At 42.2% G+C, this 21,693-nt stretch overlaps 1 protein-coding gene across 1 annotated transcript in view; it reads left to right on the forward strand.

Annotated features, from left to right (window-relative positions):
- Positions 1-955: 955 nt before the first annotated feature.
- The window catches only part of LOC124556046 (cytosolic carboxypeptidase 6-like), a 211,368-nt gene continuing 190,630 nt past the window's right edge, over positions 956-21,693 (forward strand). Inside the window, exon 1 of the mRNA XM_047130079.1 lies at positions 956-1,264. Within this exon, the coding sequence (XP_046986035.1) occupies positions 956-1,264 (309 nt within the window). The remainder of the gene's footprint in view (positions 1,265-21,693) is intronic.

Below are 21,693 nucleotides of genomic sequence, written 5' to 3' on the forward strand. Positions count from 1 at the left end.
TATGGAACGCAGGCCCGGTAGAGGCATGGAAGCTAGAGGTGGTCATATCAAGGAATTTTTGTAAATGTAGATGTGATTGGGTAAAGCCTCATCTTTGTGCCATGAATAATAAATCCTTTTTATATCCGTAACCCAGGATGTTCGAATTCACCTTCATATGGAATCTCTAACGTTTCTGACACATGTTTTATACTCACTGTGTGACGTACGACAAGTAATATTACACAGAAAATATATTTAGTCGCAGTTGTCAATGTTACAAGATCCTGGTAAAGACTTCTACAAGATGTTCTTAGAATTACACAGCAAATAATTGCTATTACACATTTCTGACGAGGAAAACTTTGACTTGACGAGTAACTCCGAGATTCGATAGAATATGATTCTATGGAATAAAAATAAACAAAAGATGCTAGGTTTTATTATTGTTACCTCACCTATGCCTGCCAAATTCGCTGTACAAACTAAGTTTCATGTTAGTGTTTCAGCAGTTAAGTTTTAGGCTCAAACCAGCTGTAGTTATTATCAAGTTTTCATTCCAACAGTCAAACACTGTTATCCTATTCTATCTGCAGGAAACAGCTTGAGAATTCTGAACAGCAAATAAGTGTATCTTCTAAATTAAATGACAGTTTCCTTCTGAAACTATATGTCATTTGGTGTTTGTCTCAGTGACTGTAGCGTTTACAAACAAAACAAATCTAATATCTGATACTGAGTATTGCTAGCACAAAGTGAAGTTATTGATTTGTACACCCTGTAATAATACGTACGTTTACGAAATTGCCCTTCGATTGAACCTTTCTTCCTGTTACTTACCTGTTTGTCAGATGGTATGCAAGCTTATGTGAGTTTCGGAGCTTCATCTCTCTGTCTCTGCTTTAATTATCTTTTTTATTGCGGTCGTTATCCTTGTAATGTGCTAGTGGATCGCAAGAACCACCTGACACCCGACATGAAAAATAAAAACTGCCGCTTGAGAGAACAACCCTATCCTGTTCTCAGGGTAACAGGCGAAAAATTCATAGATGGCACGGTGTGTTGCAGGCAGCGCATGCCCAACAAGCACGTGTACTACTACCGGTCACCGGAGCACCAGCAGCAGCACGTGCTGAGCTTCGCGTTCGCCTTCGACCGCGAGGAGGACGTGTACCAGTTCGCGCTCACGTACCCCTACTCGTACTCGCGCTGCCAGGCGCACCTCGACCTGCTCGAGCGCAAGGCTTTACCGCACTTCAAGCGAGAGCTGCTTGCTACGTCCGTGGTAAGTACTGATCACCGTATGTTGATATCCACATCCAAAGTAAACTCACAACTACGAATTCTCTCCAACCATAATATCTCATTCACTACTGAATTACATTCACACAGACTAAGATAGGCAACCAAACTTACGTGATCTGTCCCATATGTGGTAACGTAATTGGGGTTGCCTATCTTAAGGCGCGTGAAATATTTTCCAGGCCAATTTTATTTTGCCCGCACAGTTACTATTATCGTATGCATTAAATAACCGACAAAATTGGTTTAAGTATTCAATCAAAACAGATATGTGCAACTATTTACACTATAGACATTCTACGGCCAGGACTACACACGAATGTCGGCAGGTTCAGTCCAGTGGAATGCCCCATCGCATGCCACGGCCAGCCCTTATAAGGGAATGAAATATGCTATTGCGTCACTTTCATATCTGCGAACATGTGTAGGCTTGTATTCAACGGGAGCAGATAGTGATAATAGAATAAACTTCATCAGACTTCTTCTGGATTGAAGAGTTTTTAGCAAACAGAACACAGCATGTTGTTATCAATGGAGAGACGTCTACAGACGTTAAAGTAACCTCTGGCGTGCCACAGGGGAGTGTTATGGGACCATTGCTTTTCACAATATATATAAATGACTTAGTAGATAGTGTCGGAAGTTCCATGCGGCTTTTCGCGGATGATGCTGTAGTATACAGAGAAGTTGCTGCATTAGAAAATTGTAGCGAAATACAGGAAGATCTGCAGCGGATAGGCACTTGGTGCAGGGAGTGGCAACTGACCCTTAACATAGACAAATGTAATGTATTGCGAATACATAGAAAGAAGGATCCTTTATTGTATGATTATATGATAGCGGAACAAACACTGGTAGCAGTTACTTCTGTAAAATATCTGGGAGTTTGCGTACGGAACGATTTGAAGTGGAATGATCATATAAAACTAATTGTTGGTAAGGCGGGTACCAGGTTGAGATTCATTGGGAGAGTGCTTAGAAAATGTAGTCCATCAACAAAGGAGGTGGCTTACAAAACACTCGTTCGACCTATACTTGAGTATTGCTCATCAGTGTGGGATCCGTACCAGGTCGGGTTGACGGAGGAGATAGAGAAGATCCAAAGAAGAGCGGCGCGTTTCGTCACTGGGTTATTTGGTAACCGTGATAGCGTTACGGAGATGTTTAATAAACTCAAGTGGCAGACTCTGCAAGAGAGGCGCTCTGCATCGCGGTGTAGCTTGCTCGCCAGGTTTCGAGAGGGTGCGTTTCTGGATGAGGTATCGAATATATTGCTTCCCCCTACTTATACTTCCCGAGGAGATCACGAATGTAAAATTAGAGAGATTAGAGCGCGCACGGAGGCTTTCAGACAGTCGTTCTTCCCGCGAACCTTACGCGACTGGAACAGGAAAGGGAGGTAATGACAGTGGCACGTAAAGTGCCCTCCGCCACACACCGTTGGGTGGCTTGCGGAGTATCAATGTAGATGTAGATGTAGACTAAAAACAATTAACTTACTGGGTGGTCAAGAAGTCTGTACAAATTTGAAAACTGAATAAATCACGGAATAATGTAGATAGAGAGGTACAAATTGACACACGTGCTAGGAATGACATGGCGTTTTATTAAAACCAAAAAAATACAAAAGTTCAAGAAATGTCCGACAGATGGCGCTTCATCTGATCAGAATAATAATAATTAGCATAACAAAGTAAGATAAAGTAAAGATGATGTTCTTTACAGAAAATGCTCAATATATCCACCATCATTTGTCAACAATTGCTGTAGTCGAGGAATAATGTTGTGAACAGCACTGTAAAGCATGTCCGGCGTTATGGTGAGGCACTGGCGTCGGATGTTGTCTTTCAGCATCCCCAGGGATGTCGGTCGATCACGATACACTTGCGACTTCAGGTAACCCCAAAGCCAATAATGGCACGGAGTGAGGTCTGGGGACCTGGGAGGCCAAGCATGACGAAAGTGGCGGCTGAGCACACGATCATCACCAAACGACGCGCGCAAGAGGTCTGTCAGACATTTTGTGAACTTCGTTTTTTTTTGTTCTAGTAAAACCCCATGTCATTCCAAGCATGTGTGTCAATTTTTACCTCTCTATCTACATTATTCCGTGGTTTATTGAAATTTCAAATTTATACTGACATTTTGATCACCCGGTATTTCTGTACACGCAGTCGTGAGTGCATGTAAGTTATTTATTTTTAGACGAGAGGTATCGTTCTTGCAAGACATCATCTTCAAACCTTACATTCTTTGAAGTGGAATAACACATAACGCTTCAATTGCAGTCGAAACGCGTACTAAAGTAAGACTATGTAGCATTGAAATGATAATTAAATCAAGACCCTAAGCTGTCGACAGGCGTTGATATACATCAACGGGAACAGTTGAAAATGTGTGCCCTGACTGGGACTCGAACCCGGGATCTGTTGCTTAAATGGCAGACGCTCTACCCTCTGAGCCACCGAGGGCACAGAGGATAGAGCGACTGCAGAGATTTATCCCTTGCACGCTCCCCGTGAGACCCACATTCCCAACTTAATGTGAACACTCTTCCTTCGTAGTGTACCTCCACATTACACTCATTACTCGCGGCAGACAATCTTGCCGAGTCCCGTAAGAGCTCGGGCAACGCGTGTGCATTCAACACAGAAGAATGAGGTCAATGGCCCATTAGCCTTAACATTATGAAGATAGTATCGGTTCTTGCGGATATGCCCGAAAGGACAGGTACCATCTTCATATTAGGGAGGGTTGCCATGGAGCAGATTCGTCTGTGCAGGCGTGGAGAACACTGCTAAATGTGGCTCGGATGCTGGTAGTTGAATACCGGATACCTCGCCCATTGTCTGTTTATGATGAAGCAATGTAAAAGTTCGCAGCTCTTCACATTGACAGTTTGCCAGCTAGATTCTTCTTTCACATAAGTTAGTGTATGTTATCACCTATCTAACTATAGTTAATTCTGATGTGATCATTATAACCCAGTTTTAATTTTCTTCCCAGAAATACTTATTATTTTACAACTTACCATCATAAAATATTTTTTTATACTTTAAAATATGCACGTAACATTCATTGAATACTTCGCAAATAATACTGTATATCACAAGCTCCGCAGTACTGTAGTTCATATTTAAATGGTTGCTTTTTCTTTTTATGTAATATAAATTTAGTACCTAATGGCTATAATTAGCCTTTTACTGCACTATGTCATCACTGTCATTAACTTGACACACCAAGGCTACTAAGAGTTATGTATGACCTGACGTCATTTAGAATCCACTTTGGGGAATTGAGTAAAGTTTTTTGTCTTTCGCAATAACGTTCATGGGCTGTAGATATTGCCCTATGCCATCCGTACGTGTATTTTCAAAATTCAGTTTAAACAAGGGCCACCAGTTGTCCGACACCTGTGCTACTGATTATCTTACTACTTTAGATATTTTAAGCTCATTAAGACACGTACGCTTCATACATGGAATATTTAGTAAATTTTTGTAATTCCCCTTTCACATTTTAGCCTATAGTTAACAGACATACATTTTATGAAAGGTAAATATAGTACTGTATTCTAGCATTCAGTCGATGATATTTCAAATAATAACGTAAACATACACCTAACAGTTTCGAAAAACGTGTTTCACTATATCACCTCCTCACTGTTATTAGTTTTATCGTTCTTCGCAGCTAAGACTTATCTACGATCTAAAGTCATTCGGATTCTTGATGTATAGATGTATTTAACATTTGTATAAAAGTTGCGTACATATTCTGTTATCAATATTGTGAGACTATACAACAACGTCTTTAGACAGTGACACGGTTATTTAAATGATAAATTTTATGTCTATGCACACGGAACGCTATAACAAACTGCAGATTATACGTACATATAAAGAGGAGCAGTTCGGATTTAGAAGAGGAAAAGGAACAAGAGATGCTATTGGCCTGCTAAGAACTACAGGCACTATATGGGGCAGAAACATGGACACTGAGGCGAGAGGATGAAAAAAGGTTAGAAGCATTTGAGATGTGGATGTGGAGGAGGATGGAGAGAATAAGCTGGATGGAAAGAGTGAGTAAAGAAAGAGTAATGGAAAGGGTTGGTGAGAGAAGATGTCTGCTGAAGGTTGTAATAGAAAGGAAAAAGAACAGGTTGGGACAGTCATTGAGAAGGGAGTGCTTGCTAGTAGATGCTTTGGAAGGATTGGTTTGTGGGAGAAGACTGAGAGGAAGAATGAGATACAAGATGATAGATGATATAAAGGGAAGAGGAAATTATGCAGACCTGAAGAGGATGGCCGAAGACCGGACACCCTGGAGAACTACCATGTGAAAACCTGCCTTTAGGCAGAACACTGATGATGATGATGATTATGATGATGATGATGTAAATATTTATCAAAAGCCTAAAAAAATGGTTCAAATGGCTCTGAGCACTATGGGACTCAACTGCTGCGGTCATAAGTCCCCTAGAACTTAGAACTACTTAAACCTAACTAACCTAAGGACAGCACACAACACCCAGCCATCACGAGGCAGAGAAAATCCCTGACCCCGCCGGGAATCGAACCCGGGAACCCGGGCGTGGGAAGCGAGAACGCTACCGCACGACCACGAGATGCGGGCTCAAAAGCCTACACAAGATAGCACTTACTGCACCACCTTATCACTGTTATTAATTTTATCGCTCTTTACGGCTAAAACTTATTTCGCTAAGGAATCTAGTGCACTCTTGATACACACATGTAAATTACACTGGCACAAAGTGGCTGTATGTCTTGCAATCCATGCCTTAGGTCTCTATTTTCCTTGTAAGGAGTAACTCGGCTATTTAAACGAAGAACTATTATACCTGGCTAAACGTAATGACATAACAAGCAGCTATTTTATGTGAAATACGCATTACATAACCGTATTATACTAGTTGCATATGGTTACGTACAATTGTTGGCGGTAGTTATCGAATTCACAACGTTTCCATGGTTACTAGCTGGCGTCGTTCTTGCCAGTGGAAATTAATAAACTTTTTTACTAATGGTGGAACGCATATCGTCTTCATAGTTACCAAGTTGGCATCTTTGCTAAGTATACGTTTCCGTTTACCAGAAGGCCTTGCAGAGGGCAGCCCGTGTTTAGATCAGCCCTGTCATTGTGTAGTAACTGTTTCTCTACTTCAATGCTTTTCGTAACGTATGTTCTTCTTTAACATCCTTCGTTGTTTCTTCAAAGACCGAACTCCTAATAATTATAAATCTACACTGAAGAGCCAAAGAAACTGGTACAACTGCCTAATATCGTGAAGCGTCCCGCAATCACGCAGAAGTGCTGCAGCACGACATCGCCTGGACTCGACTAATGTCTGAAATAGTGCTGGAAGGAAACTGACACCATGAATCCGCCGGCCGCGGTGGCCGAGCGGTTCTAGGCGCTTCAGTCCGGAGCCACGCGACTGCTACTTTCGCAGGTTCGAATCCTGCCTCGGGCATGGATGTGTGTGATGTCCTTAGGTTAGTTAGGTTTAAATTGTTCTAAGTTCTAGGGTACTGATGACCTCAGAATAAGCCCCATAGTGCTCAGAGCCATTTGAACCATGAATCCTGCAGGGCTCTCCATAAATCGGTGAGAGTACGAGGGAGCGGAGTTCTCTTCTGAATAGCACGTTGCAAGGCATCCCAGATATGCCCAATAATGTTCTTGTCCCGGGCGTTCAGTTGCCAGCGCGAGTGTTGAAACTCAGAAAAGTGTTGCTGGAGCCACGCTGTAGCAATTCTGGGCGTGTGGGGTGTCGCACTGTCCTGCTGGAACTGCACAAGTCCGTCGGAATACACAATAGATATGAATGGGTGGATGCAGGTGACAGTATGTTTTCCTAAGAGATACCTGTCAGACTGGACTCGTATACAGAACTTGAACCAACTTGAACAGTCCGCTGCAGACATGCAGGGCTCATGGATTTATGAGATTGTCTCCATACCGGTACACTTTCATCCGCTCGATACAATCTGAAACGCGGCTCCTCCGACCAGGCAACATGTTTCCAGTCATCAACAGTCCAATGTCGGTGTTGACGGGCCCAGGCAAGGCGCAAAGTTTTATGTAGTAAGGTCTCCAAGGGTACACGAGTGGGCCTTCGGCTCCGATGGCTTATATCGATGATGTTTCGTTGAGTAGTTATCACTCTGACACTTCTTTTGTGGCCCAGCATTGAAATCTGCAGCAATCTGCCGAAGGGTTGCACTTCCGTTACGTTGAACGATTCTCCTCAGTCCTTTTTGGTCCCGTTCTTGCATGATCTCTTTCCGGCCGTAACAGTGTCGGAGGTTTCACGTGTTCCTGATATTCAGGGTATACTCGTGAAATGGTCGTAATGGAAAATCCCCACCTCATCGCCACTCGGAGATGCTGTGTCCCATCGACTATAACACCACGTTCAAACTCACTTAAATCCTGATAACCTACCATTGTAGCTGCCATAAACGATCTAACAACAGCGCCAGACATTTGTTGTCTTATATACGCGTTGCCGGCCGCAGCGCCGTATTCTGCCTACTTAATTAGATCTGTATTTGAATACGCAAGCCTATACCAGTTTCTTCGCCGCTTCACTGTAATACATGTTATTCGCACAATGTAATGAAGTGTCACGGCCATTTTCTGCCAATGACTTTACGCCACAGACAATGCTCGGGGCGTCCGTTATTAACTAAAGGCAGCCGAGCCATATTTAGCAATGCTCTCCACGCCTGCACAAATGTAGCTGCTCCATGCCAAGGGATCCTTCCGTCATCAACGGTATACCAGCTGCACTTATTTGATAGGACATTTTATTGTAGTGTCCATTTTGATTGTAACTGAAGCATTTTGTATTGTACTCTTCACGGAATGTAAGATCTGAAGATGACCTCTTAGAAGATCGAAACAGGTCATCTAAAAATGAAAATAAACAACTTAAATGCGATCACGACTGTGTGTATTGATATGAGTTATAGTATTATAAAGGTCGCTGTTTTTCTTGGAATAATGCTATAAAAAATCTTGAAAACCATTAACTATACTGCAAAATAGAAACAAAACTGTAACCACAGTGAAGGCGGGCTTTTCTAAAGTGCAGGTCTGCAAAATCAAAATCTGCTGGTGGCTAACACCGAATAGCGTGTTGCTCTCCCTCGTTCTTACCAACATTCTAGGAACTTCATCAAGGTGCTGCCTAAAAGGTGGCCGAGGATATACTAGTTAGAGCTATCCTACTCTTCAGGGGCGGCCGTCCTAAGGCTCTCCAGTGTGTGACGAGTGTTCTCCGTGGGTGCACTCGAAGTTTCAGTTGGTCCCAGGCGTTCTCAGTGGGGTTCAACTAGGCAGACAACGCCAGCCATTCGGTCTTGTTGATTCCTGCTTCCTGAAGGAAAGTTTCGACGAAGGGATTACGGTATGCTTGTACAGTACTGTCCTGAAATAATGTTAACAGCAGGACTCGACAATAGTTTGGAGAATCATGACCCGTTAGTGCACACTTCTCAAATCACCATTGATAACGATGATATGTCTCCGACATCCGTACAAGAAAGTGGTGCTAAGCGTAACTCATTCACCTCCCTGCTGAATTTGGGTGACTGCATACCAGGATGTGCACAATTACCATCAGAAAATACTTTCTAACATTTAAATTCATACTCACGACGGAAAACGTTGTGATCACTATCCATCGAGATACTCAGTGCCATATGGCGTCGTTTCGGGCTCTCGTCGCAGTAAGAAAAGGATATAAGTGAAGCAGAGACGACTGGGGAATCACTCTGCCGACGATAACTGTCGCAAATAGGGTAATCCACTGACTTAAGGAGAGATTGCTATGGCCAGGGATTTGTGAACGAGTATATCGTAAACGGCGAAGCTTGTCGGCTGCCCACGTGATACTATCTTGAGAATCTATGGAAAGTGGTTAGAGGACGGTTAAACCACGAATTGGTGACAAGGTGTTGGACGACCGCACCTCATCACAGCAGCAGACGACGACAGTTATTTGTTCCCATTTATACCCAACGACATCGTCAATTGAGATTACAACGGACACGGCATCATTGAAATTGGGCCTTGGAGCCGTGGAAATGTTGCCTGTCAAATGAATCACATTTATTGCTACATCAGGTCGAATGTCGTCTCCGGATAAGCCTACATCCAGGGGAACCGCTGCTAGTAGCATGCACCGCGGTGCGGATGTAGGTCACTGGGGGCTGCGTTGTGCTAAGGGGATATTCATCTGGGCTCCCATGGGACCTATCGTAATAATCGGAGGCGCCGTTACAGCAGTGAACAATGTGAATATTATTGCGGACTACCTGCATCCCTTTATGATTGACACCTTACCTGTCGGCAGTAGTATCATCCACCAGGAAAACTGACTGTGCCATAAGGCCAGAATCGTGGACTGCAATTTGAGTAGCACGATAGTGAATTCGCACTGATGTCTGGGCCCCCAAATATTTTTTACCTGAACGCCTTGGAAAACATCTGGGACGCGCTGTCGAAAGCCTGCTACTGGTGCAAAAAAAAAAAAAAAAAAAAAAAAAAAAAAAAAAAAAAAAAAAAAAAAGAACCTCCGAAATTTACGAGAACTGTGACACCTGTTCGTAGACATCTGTTATAACGTACCTCCTCAATCACAAGGTCATAATATTGTAGCTTATCTGTTTACATTCAGTATAAAAAGTACTCTTTTTTTCGAAATGCTTTTCTGACAATTGCTTCAGAAATCGTCAGTTATTTTACTGCTTAAATACCGTAATTCATCTGTTACTTTGAGAGTCTAATTTTCTAATCGTATCCACTCAGAATCGACTGATGTAACTCAACTACATTCTGTTACTCTTGTTTTGCTTTTCTTGTTGTCAGTCTTGTAAACCATTTTCAAGACACTATCCATCTCGTTCAACTGCTTCTCCAATCATTTACTCAACATCAATGGTCAGTGGCTTGCAGTTGGATATTCTGAATATCTAACAAATTCTAAATTCCTAGAATATATAGATATCGAAAGACAGATGAGGCAATTGAAGTTAAATTTGGATACTTCCGTGAATCACTGTTGGCTTTCTCTGAGAATAAAAAAGGACACAACACCTAAAACAGCATTTATATCTTGATATGTGGATATATCACTTGTGTCTTGATTGGTATTTAGATAGATTCAAATAATAACAGAAATTGCTATTCCATCCTGGAACTTTTATTATGATGATTCTGAAGTGCAGACACTGAGGAAGAGAATACTGTAAACAAATTACAAAGCGAGTGATAATTATGAATATGGACATTACTAACTACAAGTTAGGAAAGCTACCATGCTAAAGCGTTGTGGACCCTTTGAAGAGAATGAAATTTAAATAGTCACTTAAAAGTAACTACAACCTTAAGCAAATTAAGCTGCGTTCCTTCCGCAGACATGTGTCAGAATACTAAACTTCATTGTGACATACGTCACAAGTAATCATTTAATTTTAAAGTGTGTGTCACAGCGGGACTGGAACCTGGATCCGTGCCTTTTGCAGGTCGCTCTTTCCAAGCACACCACAGGGAACTAGTGACAGGTGTAGATATTTGCTGGTTCATTTCCAAGTCTGCCATCTGGTTGTACGTTGAAACTCTAAATCGAAACAAGCTTGCCCCTGCACGGATCTATATTCAAATACCAGTCCGATTTGCAACAAGTCTTTATCGCTGTATAATCTCTGCTAAAGAGCACAAACATGTCTTGCCGGTTTATAACTTCACATCGTTGCGAAATTGCTAAATCTGAACAACTGAGGACCAGCTTTAGGAGGAGACATATTTAAAATTCTGAGTACAGTATTCGGTGTTTTTCACTTTTAAACAGTAAAATGTCGAAACTGAGAAAATTTAATTGTTTTATGACTTCAAAGAAACAATTTCACTATTAGTTTAGCACGAATTTCTTCAGTTCCTTCAGTTACTATATTACATGGATTTTTAATTGTTTTATAAGGAATATTGTTATACTTATTAATGTATTTTATATTTTGTTAATGTCAGTAGTATCTTAGGATCATCAACATTCATGTATTTCGAAGTTTAATAATTGTTTGTCCTTATTTCCCAATTTATCATTGTGCAGATGACTCAATCTTGTTTGGAAGATAGTATTCAAGGCAATAATTTGAAAATTATCTGGTGTAAAGCAAAAGGATGCACAAGATAGCAAAACAATATATCATCCTCAAAGTTTACAACCAAAAGTGTTTAAGTTCAAAAAGGGTTTGTGACACAGTGATGAAACTAGAATATGTATATGCAAGCGAAATGAGTTATATTCATGCTAATCTAGAAATAATGGAAAGAAAATTGATCAACGAAATACTTGGAAAGTAAAAACGGTAGAATGCAGAAAACTGATGTTACATTGAAATATATTTCCGCATTGAAAATATAACAGAAACGGTAAGTGAGATGGTTGTTATTCTTACAGAGTGGATTACAACAAACCCCCCAAACTGACCTTCAAAGAAATTAACAACAAGCTGATTCAGTAGGCCAAGAATGACTGACAAAGAAAAAATTGGTTCAAATGGCTCTGAGCACTATGGGACTTAACTTCTGAGGTCTTCAGTCCCCTAGAACCTAGAACTACTTAAACCTAACTAACCTAAGGATATCACACACACCCATGCCCGAGGCAGGATTCGAACCTGCCACCGTAGCGGTCGCGTGGTTCCAGACTGTAGCGCCTAGAGCCGCTCGGCCACACCGGCCGGCGACGAAGAAACTAAACAGTAAAAAGAGACTCGACACACAGAGACAGTTGTAGAACAAATAAGTGTTACAATTGGATTACGAGAAAGGAAGATGAAGATTAAAGGTTGGAATTGAATAGATAAACGGAAGCAGGAATCAGAGTAAATTGTTAAAGGAAAATTTGTGTTAAAAATATAGAAAAAGAAGAATGTGAAAAATTGGAATAGGTCTCCTCCTCAGAAGGCCTCGTCGAGAGAAGAAGGAATATCTTTACTGTTAACATATCTTAGCAGTGTCTTGCTTTGAAGCTCCTGTAACAGCTAGTAACATCACAGAACTTCTAAAAAGATTAGAATTTAAACTGTAAAACATACGTCGCATACTGTAGGAGAAACTGAGGCGCAGTTGTATGAGAACGAAGTCCTCCGCGGAGGCCGGAGGCACAGTTGTTCACCGACGGAGGTATCGCAGTGGTTAGCACACTGGACTCGCATTAGGGAAGACGGCGATTCAAATCCGTGCCCGACCATTCTTATTTCGGTTTTCCGAGATTTCCCTAAAACGAGTAAGGTAAATGCCGGGATAGTTGGCATGAAAGGGCATGGCCGATTTCCTTCCCCACCCATTCTGAATCCGACCTTGTACTCCGTCTATAATGATCTCTATGTCGACGGGACGTTAAACACTAATCTTCCTTCCTTGCAGTTAATTCAGACTGTATTCTCGCAGGAATTCTCCTTCAGCTACAGGTTATGAAAGCCGATACTGCGCCTAGAGTTAAGGAGGATGATTAAAAACAGACCTTCACGACATTCTTCTCTGAGTGCCTTCCTTTTACTGAACGCATGCGCCCGTCGTAGTATTTTCATCTCTTCTCTCTTTTGATATCATCACTGTGACGATATCTGAACTATCGACCCACTCTCGGAGGTTCTACGACCATGTAACTCTTTTCCGATTACATGCACGAATTTCTTCATCTATCTTTGTTTCATTAACTAGATGCATAAATCCGTACTTCTAGATTTTAGCTTTGGGAGCTCAATCCAAAATACGTTGCTTCAACGTGTTTGATGGTGGTTGTCACGTCTAAATTTTTGCCAGAGGACTGGAGTAACTTATCGTTGGTTGGTTGGTTGATTCGGGGAGGGGGGACCAAACAGGGAGCTCAGCAGTCCCATCAGAGGAAGGAAGGATGGGGAAAGAAATCGGTCGTGCCCTCTCAAGAAACCATTCCGGCATTTACCTGAAGCGATTTAGGGAAATCGCGGGAAACCTAAATCAGGGTGACCGGGTGCGGGTTTGAATCGTCGTCCTCCCGAATGCGAGTGCAGTATGCTAACCACTGCGGCCCCTTGCTCGGTCCATCGTTGGTTACGTGGGATCTCTCGCATCTACAGTACATCAAGTATCACATGCCTTTAGTTTGACCATGATTTTTCCTTACAACGAAACTGATACGACACGGCAGTTTAAAATTCGTCATCGCATGTAAACTGAAGATCACAATTACATATCGGATTACAAACGTTTCCACCTTTCACGTTCTACTCATAGAACGTCCATTATATTCTCATTTCTACATCATGATCACGTTTACCTGTCAACAAACATCTACGTGTTTGATTTCGATATCTTTGTCATGCGAATTCCAATTAAAGTTGATAATCTCGTTGCTTGTTATATTCTAGTTAATGAGCGTAGTTTTTAGACGTATGGAAAACAGATATTATGTGCAAACTCGTTGCTTGTGATGTTAGTTATGTTTAGAAGAAGCACATGATATGCTCTACAACATTTTGTCTGCGCTTAAACGGCTATAAAGTAAAATGAGTCCAAAAAGTTTTTGCAATGTTTAAGCTGTACATAAATATTAAATATGTTCAAACCCTAAGACCATTTAATAAATTTATTAAGTTTTCACTTTATTTTTAGTGATATGATCTACTACTTCGCTGTGTAGTTATCTATGAATTAGTATGGAACTAAAAAATTTATAGCCCCTGTAAGCGAAACTCCATACGATGGGAGGAACGTTATAATCCAGTAAAGCAAGACAGTAGCTAGTGTTCTTATTACGTTTAACTGCAGGTGTAACGTCAGTCACTTGAAGACTTTAGTCTGGAAATGGAATCTCGTGTAGTATCGTGGTGGCCCCAGTGTGAGGAGTTGTACAAGCGGCCACATCCACAATGACTGCGTTGTCCGCCGCGTCATGTCAGGGCAGGGCGCGACACACAACTTCCATTACAGGCTGCTTGTTATTCCGGCTGCCTCCGAGGTTCGGGAATGGCACTCTCGCTGTATCGGAATTAGGGCGTGGCCTGGCCGCCGCTGCCACGTAAATGTCGAAAGCTGTCCCTAAGGCTTTGCGCATCGCACTACGGGAACACGCAGTTAGGTTTCCCGAACCAGCGCACTTCGTGCCACTCGAAGGACAATTATAGCCTTCGGCAGTTGAAGCTGGGCCGGTGGGCTAAGGAGTCAAACACAAATAGGAAGAACCGGAACATTTAGTTCCACTTTCAATTAGCACTTGAATAAAACAGAACAGATAACTCGTATTGGGAAAATATATATTTTTAGACATACCAAAATAGTGATCGGATATACGGCCCTATGAAGACTCCACATCCACTATAATATTTTCATCATGAGTTTGCGAAAATTCATTTCACAGATCCAAATTTACTTTATATGGATCGGGACAGCCTTTATTATTGAGTGTCAGTGCTGATATTTTTGTATGTAGCACCTTAATATGTACACACATAGTGTGTTGATTGGTTTTTCTCTGCGACTAAGAGTCTTCACAATTACGTCGCCGGACGGTGTGACCGAGAGGTTCTAGGCGATTCTGTCTGGAATCGCGCTACCGCTTCGGTCGCAGGTTCGAATCCTGCCTCGGGCATGGATGTGTGTGATGTCATTAGGTTAGACAGGTTTAAGTAGTTCTAAATTCTAGGGCCGCCCATGAACCATGGACCTTGCCGTTGGTGGGGAGGCTTGCATGCCTCAACGATACAGATAGCCGTACCGTAGGTGCAACCACAACGAAGGGGTATCTGTTGAGAGGCCAGACAAACGCGTGGTTCCTGAAGAGGGGCAGCAGCCTTTTCAGTAGATGCAGGGGATACAGTCTGGATGATTGAGTGACGTGGCCTTGTAACACTATTCAAAACGGCCTTGCTGTCCTGGTACTGCGAACGGCTGAAAGCAAGGGGAAACTACAGCCTTACTTTTTCCCGAGGGCATGCAGCTTTACTGTATGGTTAAATGATGATGGCGTCCTCTGGGGTAAAAAATGAAATAAAATGTCGTGTGGCTAAGGCCTCCCGTCGGGTAGACCGTTCGCCTGGTGCAGGTCTTTCGATTTGACGCCACTTGGGCGACCTGCGCGTCGATGGGGATGAAATGATGATGATTAGGACAACACAACACCCAGTCCCTGAGCGGAGAAAATCTCCGACCCATCCGGGAATCGAACCCGGGACCTTAGGATTGACATTCCGTCACGCTGACCACTCAGCTACCGGGACCGGACCTCTGCGGTAAAATATTCCAGAGGTAAAATATTTCCCAATTCGGGTCTCCGGGCGGGGACTACTCAGGAGAACGTTGTTATCAGGAGAATGAAAACTGGCGTTCTACGGATCGGAGCGTGGAATGTCAGATCCCTTAATCGGGCAGGTAGGTTAGAAAATTTAAAAAGGGAAATGGATAGGTTAAAGTTAGATATAGTGGGAATTAGTGAAGTTAGGTGGCAGGAGGAGCAAGACTTCTGGTCAAGTGAATACAGCGTTATAAATACAATATCAGATAGGGGTAATGCAGGAGTAGGTTTAATAATGAGTAAAAAAATAGGAGTGCGGGTAAGCTACTACAGAAAGCATAGTGAACGCATTATTGTGGCCAAGATAGACACGAGGCCCACGCCTACGACAGTAGTACAAGTTTATATACCAACTAGCTCTGCAGATGATGAAGAGATTTATGAAATGTATGATGAGATAAAAGAAACTCTTCAGATAGTGAAGGGAGACGAAAAATTAATAGTCATGGGTGACTGGAATTCGATAGTAGGTAAAGGAAGAGAAGTAAACGCAGTAAGTGAATATGGAATTGGGGTAAGAAATGAAAGAGGAAGCCGCCTGGTAGAATTTTGCACAGAGCATAATTTAATCATAGCTAACACTTGGTTCAAGAATCATAACAGAAGGTTGTATACATGGAAGAAGCCTGGAGGTACTGACAGGTTTCAGACACATTAAATAATGGTAAGACAGAGATTTAGGAACCAGGTTTTAAATTGTAAGACATTTCCAGGGACAGATGTGGACTCTGATCACAATTTGTTGGTTATGAACTGTGGAATAAAACTAAAGAAACTGCAAAAAAGTGGGAATTTAAGGAGATGGGACCTAGGTAAACTGACAGAACCGTAGGTTGTAGAGAGTTTCAGGAAGAGCATTAGGCAACGATTGACAAGAATGGGGGAAAGAAATACGGTAGAAGAAGAATGGGTAGCTTTAAGAGATGAAATAGAGAAGGCAGCAAAGGATCAAGTAGGAAAAAGGACGAGGGCTAATAAAGTCATGGGTAACATAAGAGATACTGAATTTAATTGATGAAAGGACAAAATACAAAAATGCGGTAAATGAAGCAGGCGGAAAGGAATACAAACGTCTCAAAAATGAGATCGACAGGGAGTGCATAATTGCTAAGCAGGGATGGCTAGAGGACAAATGTAAGGTGTAGAGGCGTGTATCACTAGGGGTAAGATAGATACTATGATACTGCGTGAAGAGTTTGACAGAGCACAGAAAGACCTAAGTCGAAATAAGGCCCTGGGAGTAGACAACATTCCATTAGAATTACTGATAGCCTTGGGAGAGCCAGCCCTGACAAAACTCTACCATCCTGTGAGCTAAATTCTAACACGAATTCTTTACATACGAATGGAAAAACTGGTAGAAGCCAACCTCGGGGAAGATCAGTTTGGATTCTGTAGAAATGTTGTAACAGGTGAGGCAATACTGACCTTACGTCTTATCTTAGAAGAAAGATTAAGAAAAGGCAAACCTACGTTTCTAGCATTTGTAGACTTAGAGAAAGCTTTTGACAATGTCGACCAGAATACTCTCTTTCAAATTCTGAAGGTGGCAGGGGTAAAATACAGGGAGCGAAAGGCTATTTACAATTTATACTGAAACCAGATGGCAGTTACACGAGTGAAGGGGCATGAAGGGGAAGCGGTGGTTAGGAAGGGAGTGAGACATGGCTGTAGCCTATCCCCGATGTTATTCAATCTGTATATTGAGCAAGCAGTAAAGGAAACAAAAGAAAAATGCGGAGTATAAATTAAAATACATGGAGGAGAAATTAAAACTTCGAGGTTCGCCGATGACATTGTAATTCTGTCAGAGACAGCAAAGGACCAGGAAGAGCAGTTGAACGGAATGGACAGTGTCTTGAAAGGAGGAGATAAGATGAACATCAACAAAAGCAAAACGAGGCTAATGGAATGTAGTCGAATTAAATCGGGTGGTGCTGCGGGAATTAGATTTGGAAATGAGACGCTCAACGAAGTAAATGAGATTTGTTATTTGGGGAGCAAAATAACTGATGATGGTCGAAGTAGAGAGGATACAAAATGTAGACTGGCAATGGCAAGGAAAGCATTTCTGAAAAAGAGAAATTTGTTATCATCGAGTATAGATTAAAGTGTCAGGAAGTCTTTTCTGAAAGTATTTGGATCGAGTGTAGCCATGTATGGAAATGAAACGTGGACAATAAATAGTTTAGAGAATAGAAGCTTTCGAAATGTGGTGCTACAGAAGAATGCTGAAGATTAGGTGGGGAGATCACATAACTAATGAGGAGGTATTGATTAGCATTGGGGAGAAGAGAAATTTGTGGCACAACTTGACTAGAAGAAGAGGTCGGTTGGTTGGAGATATTCTGAGGCATCAAGGGATCACCAATTTAGTACTATTGGCAGCGCGGAGGGTAAAAATCGAAGAGGGAGACCAAGAGATGAATACACTGAACAGATTCAGAAAGATGTAGGTTGCAGTAGGTACTGGGAGATGAAGAGGCTTGCACTGGATAGATTAGCATGGAGAACTGCGTCAAACCAGTCTTCGGACTGAAGACCACAACAACAAACAACAAGTTCTAGATGACTGATGACCTTAGATGTTAAGTCCTATAGTGCTCAGAGCCATTTGAACCATTTTGAACAATTTCGTCACATAATTTACTGTATGATGTTTTATGCACGGTCATAACTGCAAATGAAATATTAAGGTGGCACCCAGATGATTCGACACATCTGGATGTGCAGGCGATATTCCATATGGCACAACGCTAGCAAATATCAAGACTGTTGGCCTAATGAGAGATGAGGCAAAAACGTCACACGCTGTGGAAATCGTAGATCTGAGATCAAAAATAGATGAATATCAAAGAGGCAGATGCCACCCAAAGGTAGGCTAAGGGTGTGCGTCACGAATCCACAATATCTCTCACTGTTACCTACTCGATGCTGTTGGTGGTGCTGCAACTACTACTCCGCTTATGGTGTGCCAAGTTAATACTCAATCAGCATGTCACGTAATGCCGATAAAGAGGTTATTTGTGAGGATGGAATCAGTACCCTGCCATACTCGCATGATTCACTCGGGTGTTAGAGTGAATATATTTATTTGATTTGATCCTAAATAAAATGTAGAAGAGTGTATGGACCTATTTGTGTGTGTGTGTGTGTGTGTGTGTGTGTGTGTGTGTGTGTGTGTGTGTCTAAGCTGACTGCGCCCTATGTGTCTGTGTGAATTCGGTCTAAATTGTATCTAAACGTGTGATTATATATATGTCACGTGGAGGAAGGTGTAAGTAGATGAATGACGAACACTGGAGGAAGGTGTAAGTAGATGAATGACGAACACTGACCTCATTTAACGAAGGTTTATTCAGCAATTCCACATACAAGAGCGCGGAGCGAACTGCCTCCGGCCAGAACACATAAGGTATAGATAAAGCTACAGAACATTCCAGTACATTGATTCTTGCCATTTGTGGATACTTCTAGAATGTACTCGAACCGAATATAGAAATTAAAATTTTTCGGCTCAGGTGAATTTTGAAATCATGACTCCGCCCGAGATGGCCGAGCGGTTCTAGGCGCTGCAGTCCGGAAACGCACGACCGCTACGGTCGCAGGTTCGAATCCCGCTTCGGACATGGATGTGTGTGATGTCCTTAGGTTGGTTACGTTGAAGTAGTTCTAAGTTCTAGGGGACTGATGACCTTAGAAGTTAAGTCCTATAGTGATCAGAGCCATTTTAACCATTTGAAATCACGACCCTCCATGCGACAATCTAGTATCATAACCACTACACTATGGTAACTGCGCTACTCGGCTCCTTCTGCGACATTGCTCCCTCATTAAGAGAACAGCGTCTCGGTATTATGTCCTCCTAGTCCGGGAACGAGTCATCGGTCCTGCATACTCCGCCTCCCGATGACTGATGTTCGCCCTGGCGGTGATCTTCTTAGAACTTCGCTTGCCGCTGCGCTCTTCGCAGCACATTCGGAGGAGAAAGTTGGTGACTGGAATTTCGTGAGAAGATTCCGTTGCAACGAAAAACGCCTTTCTTTTAGTGATGCCCAGCCGAAATCCTGTATCATTTCTGTCACACTCTCTCCTATATTTCGCGATAATACAAAACGTGGTGCCTTTCTTTGAACTATTTCGATGTACTCCGTCAGTCCTATCTGGTAAAGTTCCCACATCGCTAAGCAGTATTCTAAAAGAGGACGAACAATCGTAGTGGAGGCAGTCTCCTTAGTAGATCTCTCACATTTTCTAAGTGTCCGGCCAATAAAACGCAGTCTTTGGTTAGGCTTCAGCACGACATTTGCTATGTGTTCCATACAATTTAAATTGTTCGTAATTTAATACCTAGGTATTTAGTTGAATTTACGGCTTTTAGATTAGACCGATTTATCGTGTAAAACAAGTTTAACGAGTTCCTTGTAGCACTCACGTTGATGACCTCACACTTTTCGTTATTTAGGGTCATCTGCCACTTTTAGCACCATTCAGATATCTTTTCTAAATCGTTTTTCAGTTTGTTTCGATCTTCTGATGACTTTATTAGTCGATAAACGACAGCGTCATCTGCAAACAACCGAAGACGGCTGCTCAGATTGTCTCCCAAATCGTTTATATAGATAAGGAACAGCAAAGGGCCTATAACACTACCTTGGGCAACACCAAAAATCACTTCTGTCTTACTCGATGACTTTCTGTCACTCACTACGAACTGTGATCTCTCTGACAGGAAATCACAAATCCAGTCACATAACTGAGACGATATTCCATAAGCACGCAATTTCACTACAAGCCGCTTATGTGGTACAGTGTCAAATGCTTTCCGGAACTCTGGAAATACGGAATCGATCTGAAATCCCTTGTCAATAGCACTCAACACTTCATGCGAATAAAGAGCTAGTTGTATTTAACAGGAACCATGTTTTCAGAACCCATGTTGACTGTGTGTCAATAGACCGTTTTCTTCGAGGTAATTCATAATGTTCGAACACAATATATGTTCCAAAATCCTGCTGCATTTCGACGTTAACGATATGGGCCTGTAATTTAGTGGATTACTCCTACTACCTTTCTTGAATATTGGTGTGACCTGTGAAACTTTCCAGTCTTTGGGTACGGATCATTCGTCGAGCGAACAGTTGTATATAATTGTTAAGTATGGAGCTAATGCATCAGCATACTCCGAAAGGTTCCTAATTGGTATACAGTCTGGACCAGAAGACTTGCTTTTATTAAGTGATTTAAGTTACTTCACTACTCCTGGGATATGATGCTTCGTCATACAATAGCACACCATACATTAATACTCCAATAACGTAGTACGTCAATCACATCACGATTACTGGCAGCGTGAGGTGCACGCTTGAGTCTCAGGACGTGCGCTAGCTGGGCGCTTCATTTATTTCAAGCGTCAACTTCACTTTGCAATTTCTCGGTATGAAACTGACGTATTGCGATGTAACCAACAGCATTAGTTTTCAGATTTTTCATGGTATTGATTGCATACGAAATAATATTGTGTGTCAATTTAAAAATACACAAGTTTGTGTTGAAAATAGTATTTCTTTACGTTTTAAAATATCGTATAGTCTTTGATTTCTAAGCCTCTGCCGTACGTTCATGCTGGTGAAAACCGGTTTCGTATGTATATTGTTGTTCCAGAGATACACTCCTGGAAATTGAAATAAGAACACCGTGAATTCATTGTCCCAGGAAGGGGAAACTTTATTGACACATTCCTGGGGTCAGATACATCACATGATCACACTGACAGAACCACAGGCACATAGACACAGGCAACAGAGCATGCACAATGTCGGCACTAGTACAGTGTATATCCACCTTTCGCAGCAATGCAGGCTGCCATTCTCCCATGGAGACGATCGTAGAGATGCTGGATGTAGTCCTGTGGAACGGCTTGCCATGCCATTTCCACCTGGCGCCTCAGTTGGACCAGCGTTCGTGCTGGACGTGCAGACCGCGTGAGACGACGCTTCATCCAGTCCCAAACATGCTCTATGGGGGACAGATCCGGAGATCTTGCT

The sequence above is a fragment of the Schistocerca americana genome, chromosome X, assembly GCF_021461395.2.
Source record: "Schistocerca americana isolate TAMUIC-IGC-003095 chromosome X, iqSchAmer2.1, whole genome shotgun sequence".
Taxonomy (NCBI): Eukaryota; Metazoa; Arthropoda; class Insecta; order Orthoptera; family Acrididae; genus Schistocerca; species Schistocerca americana.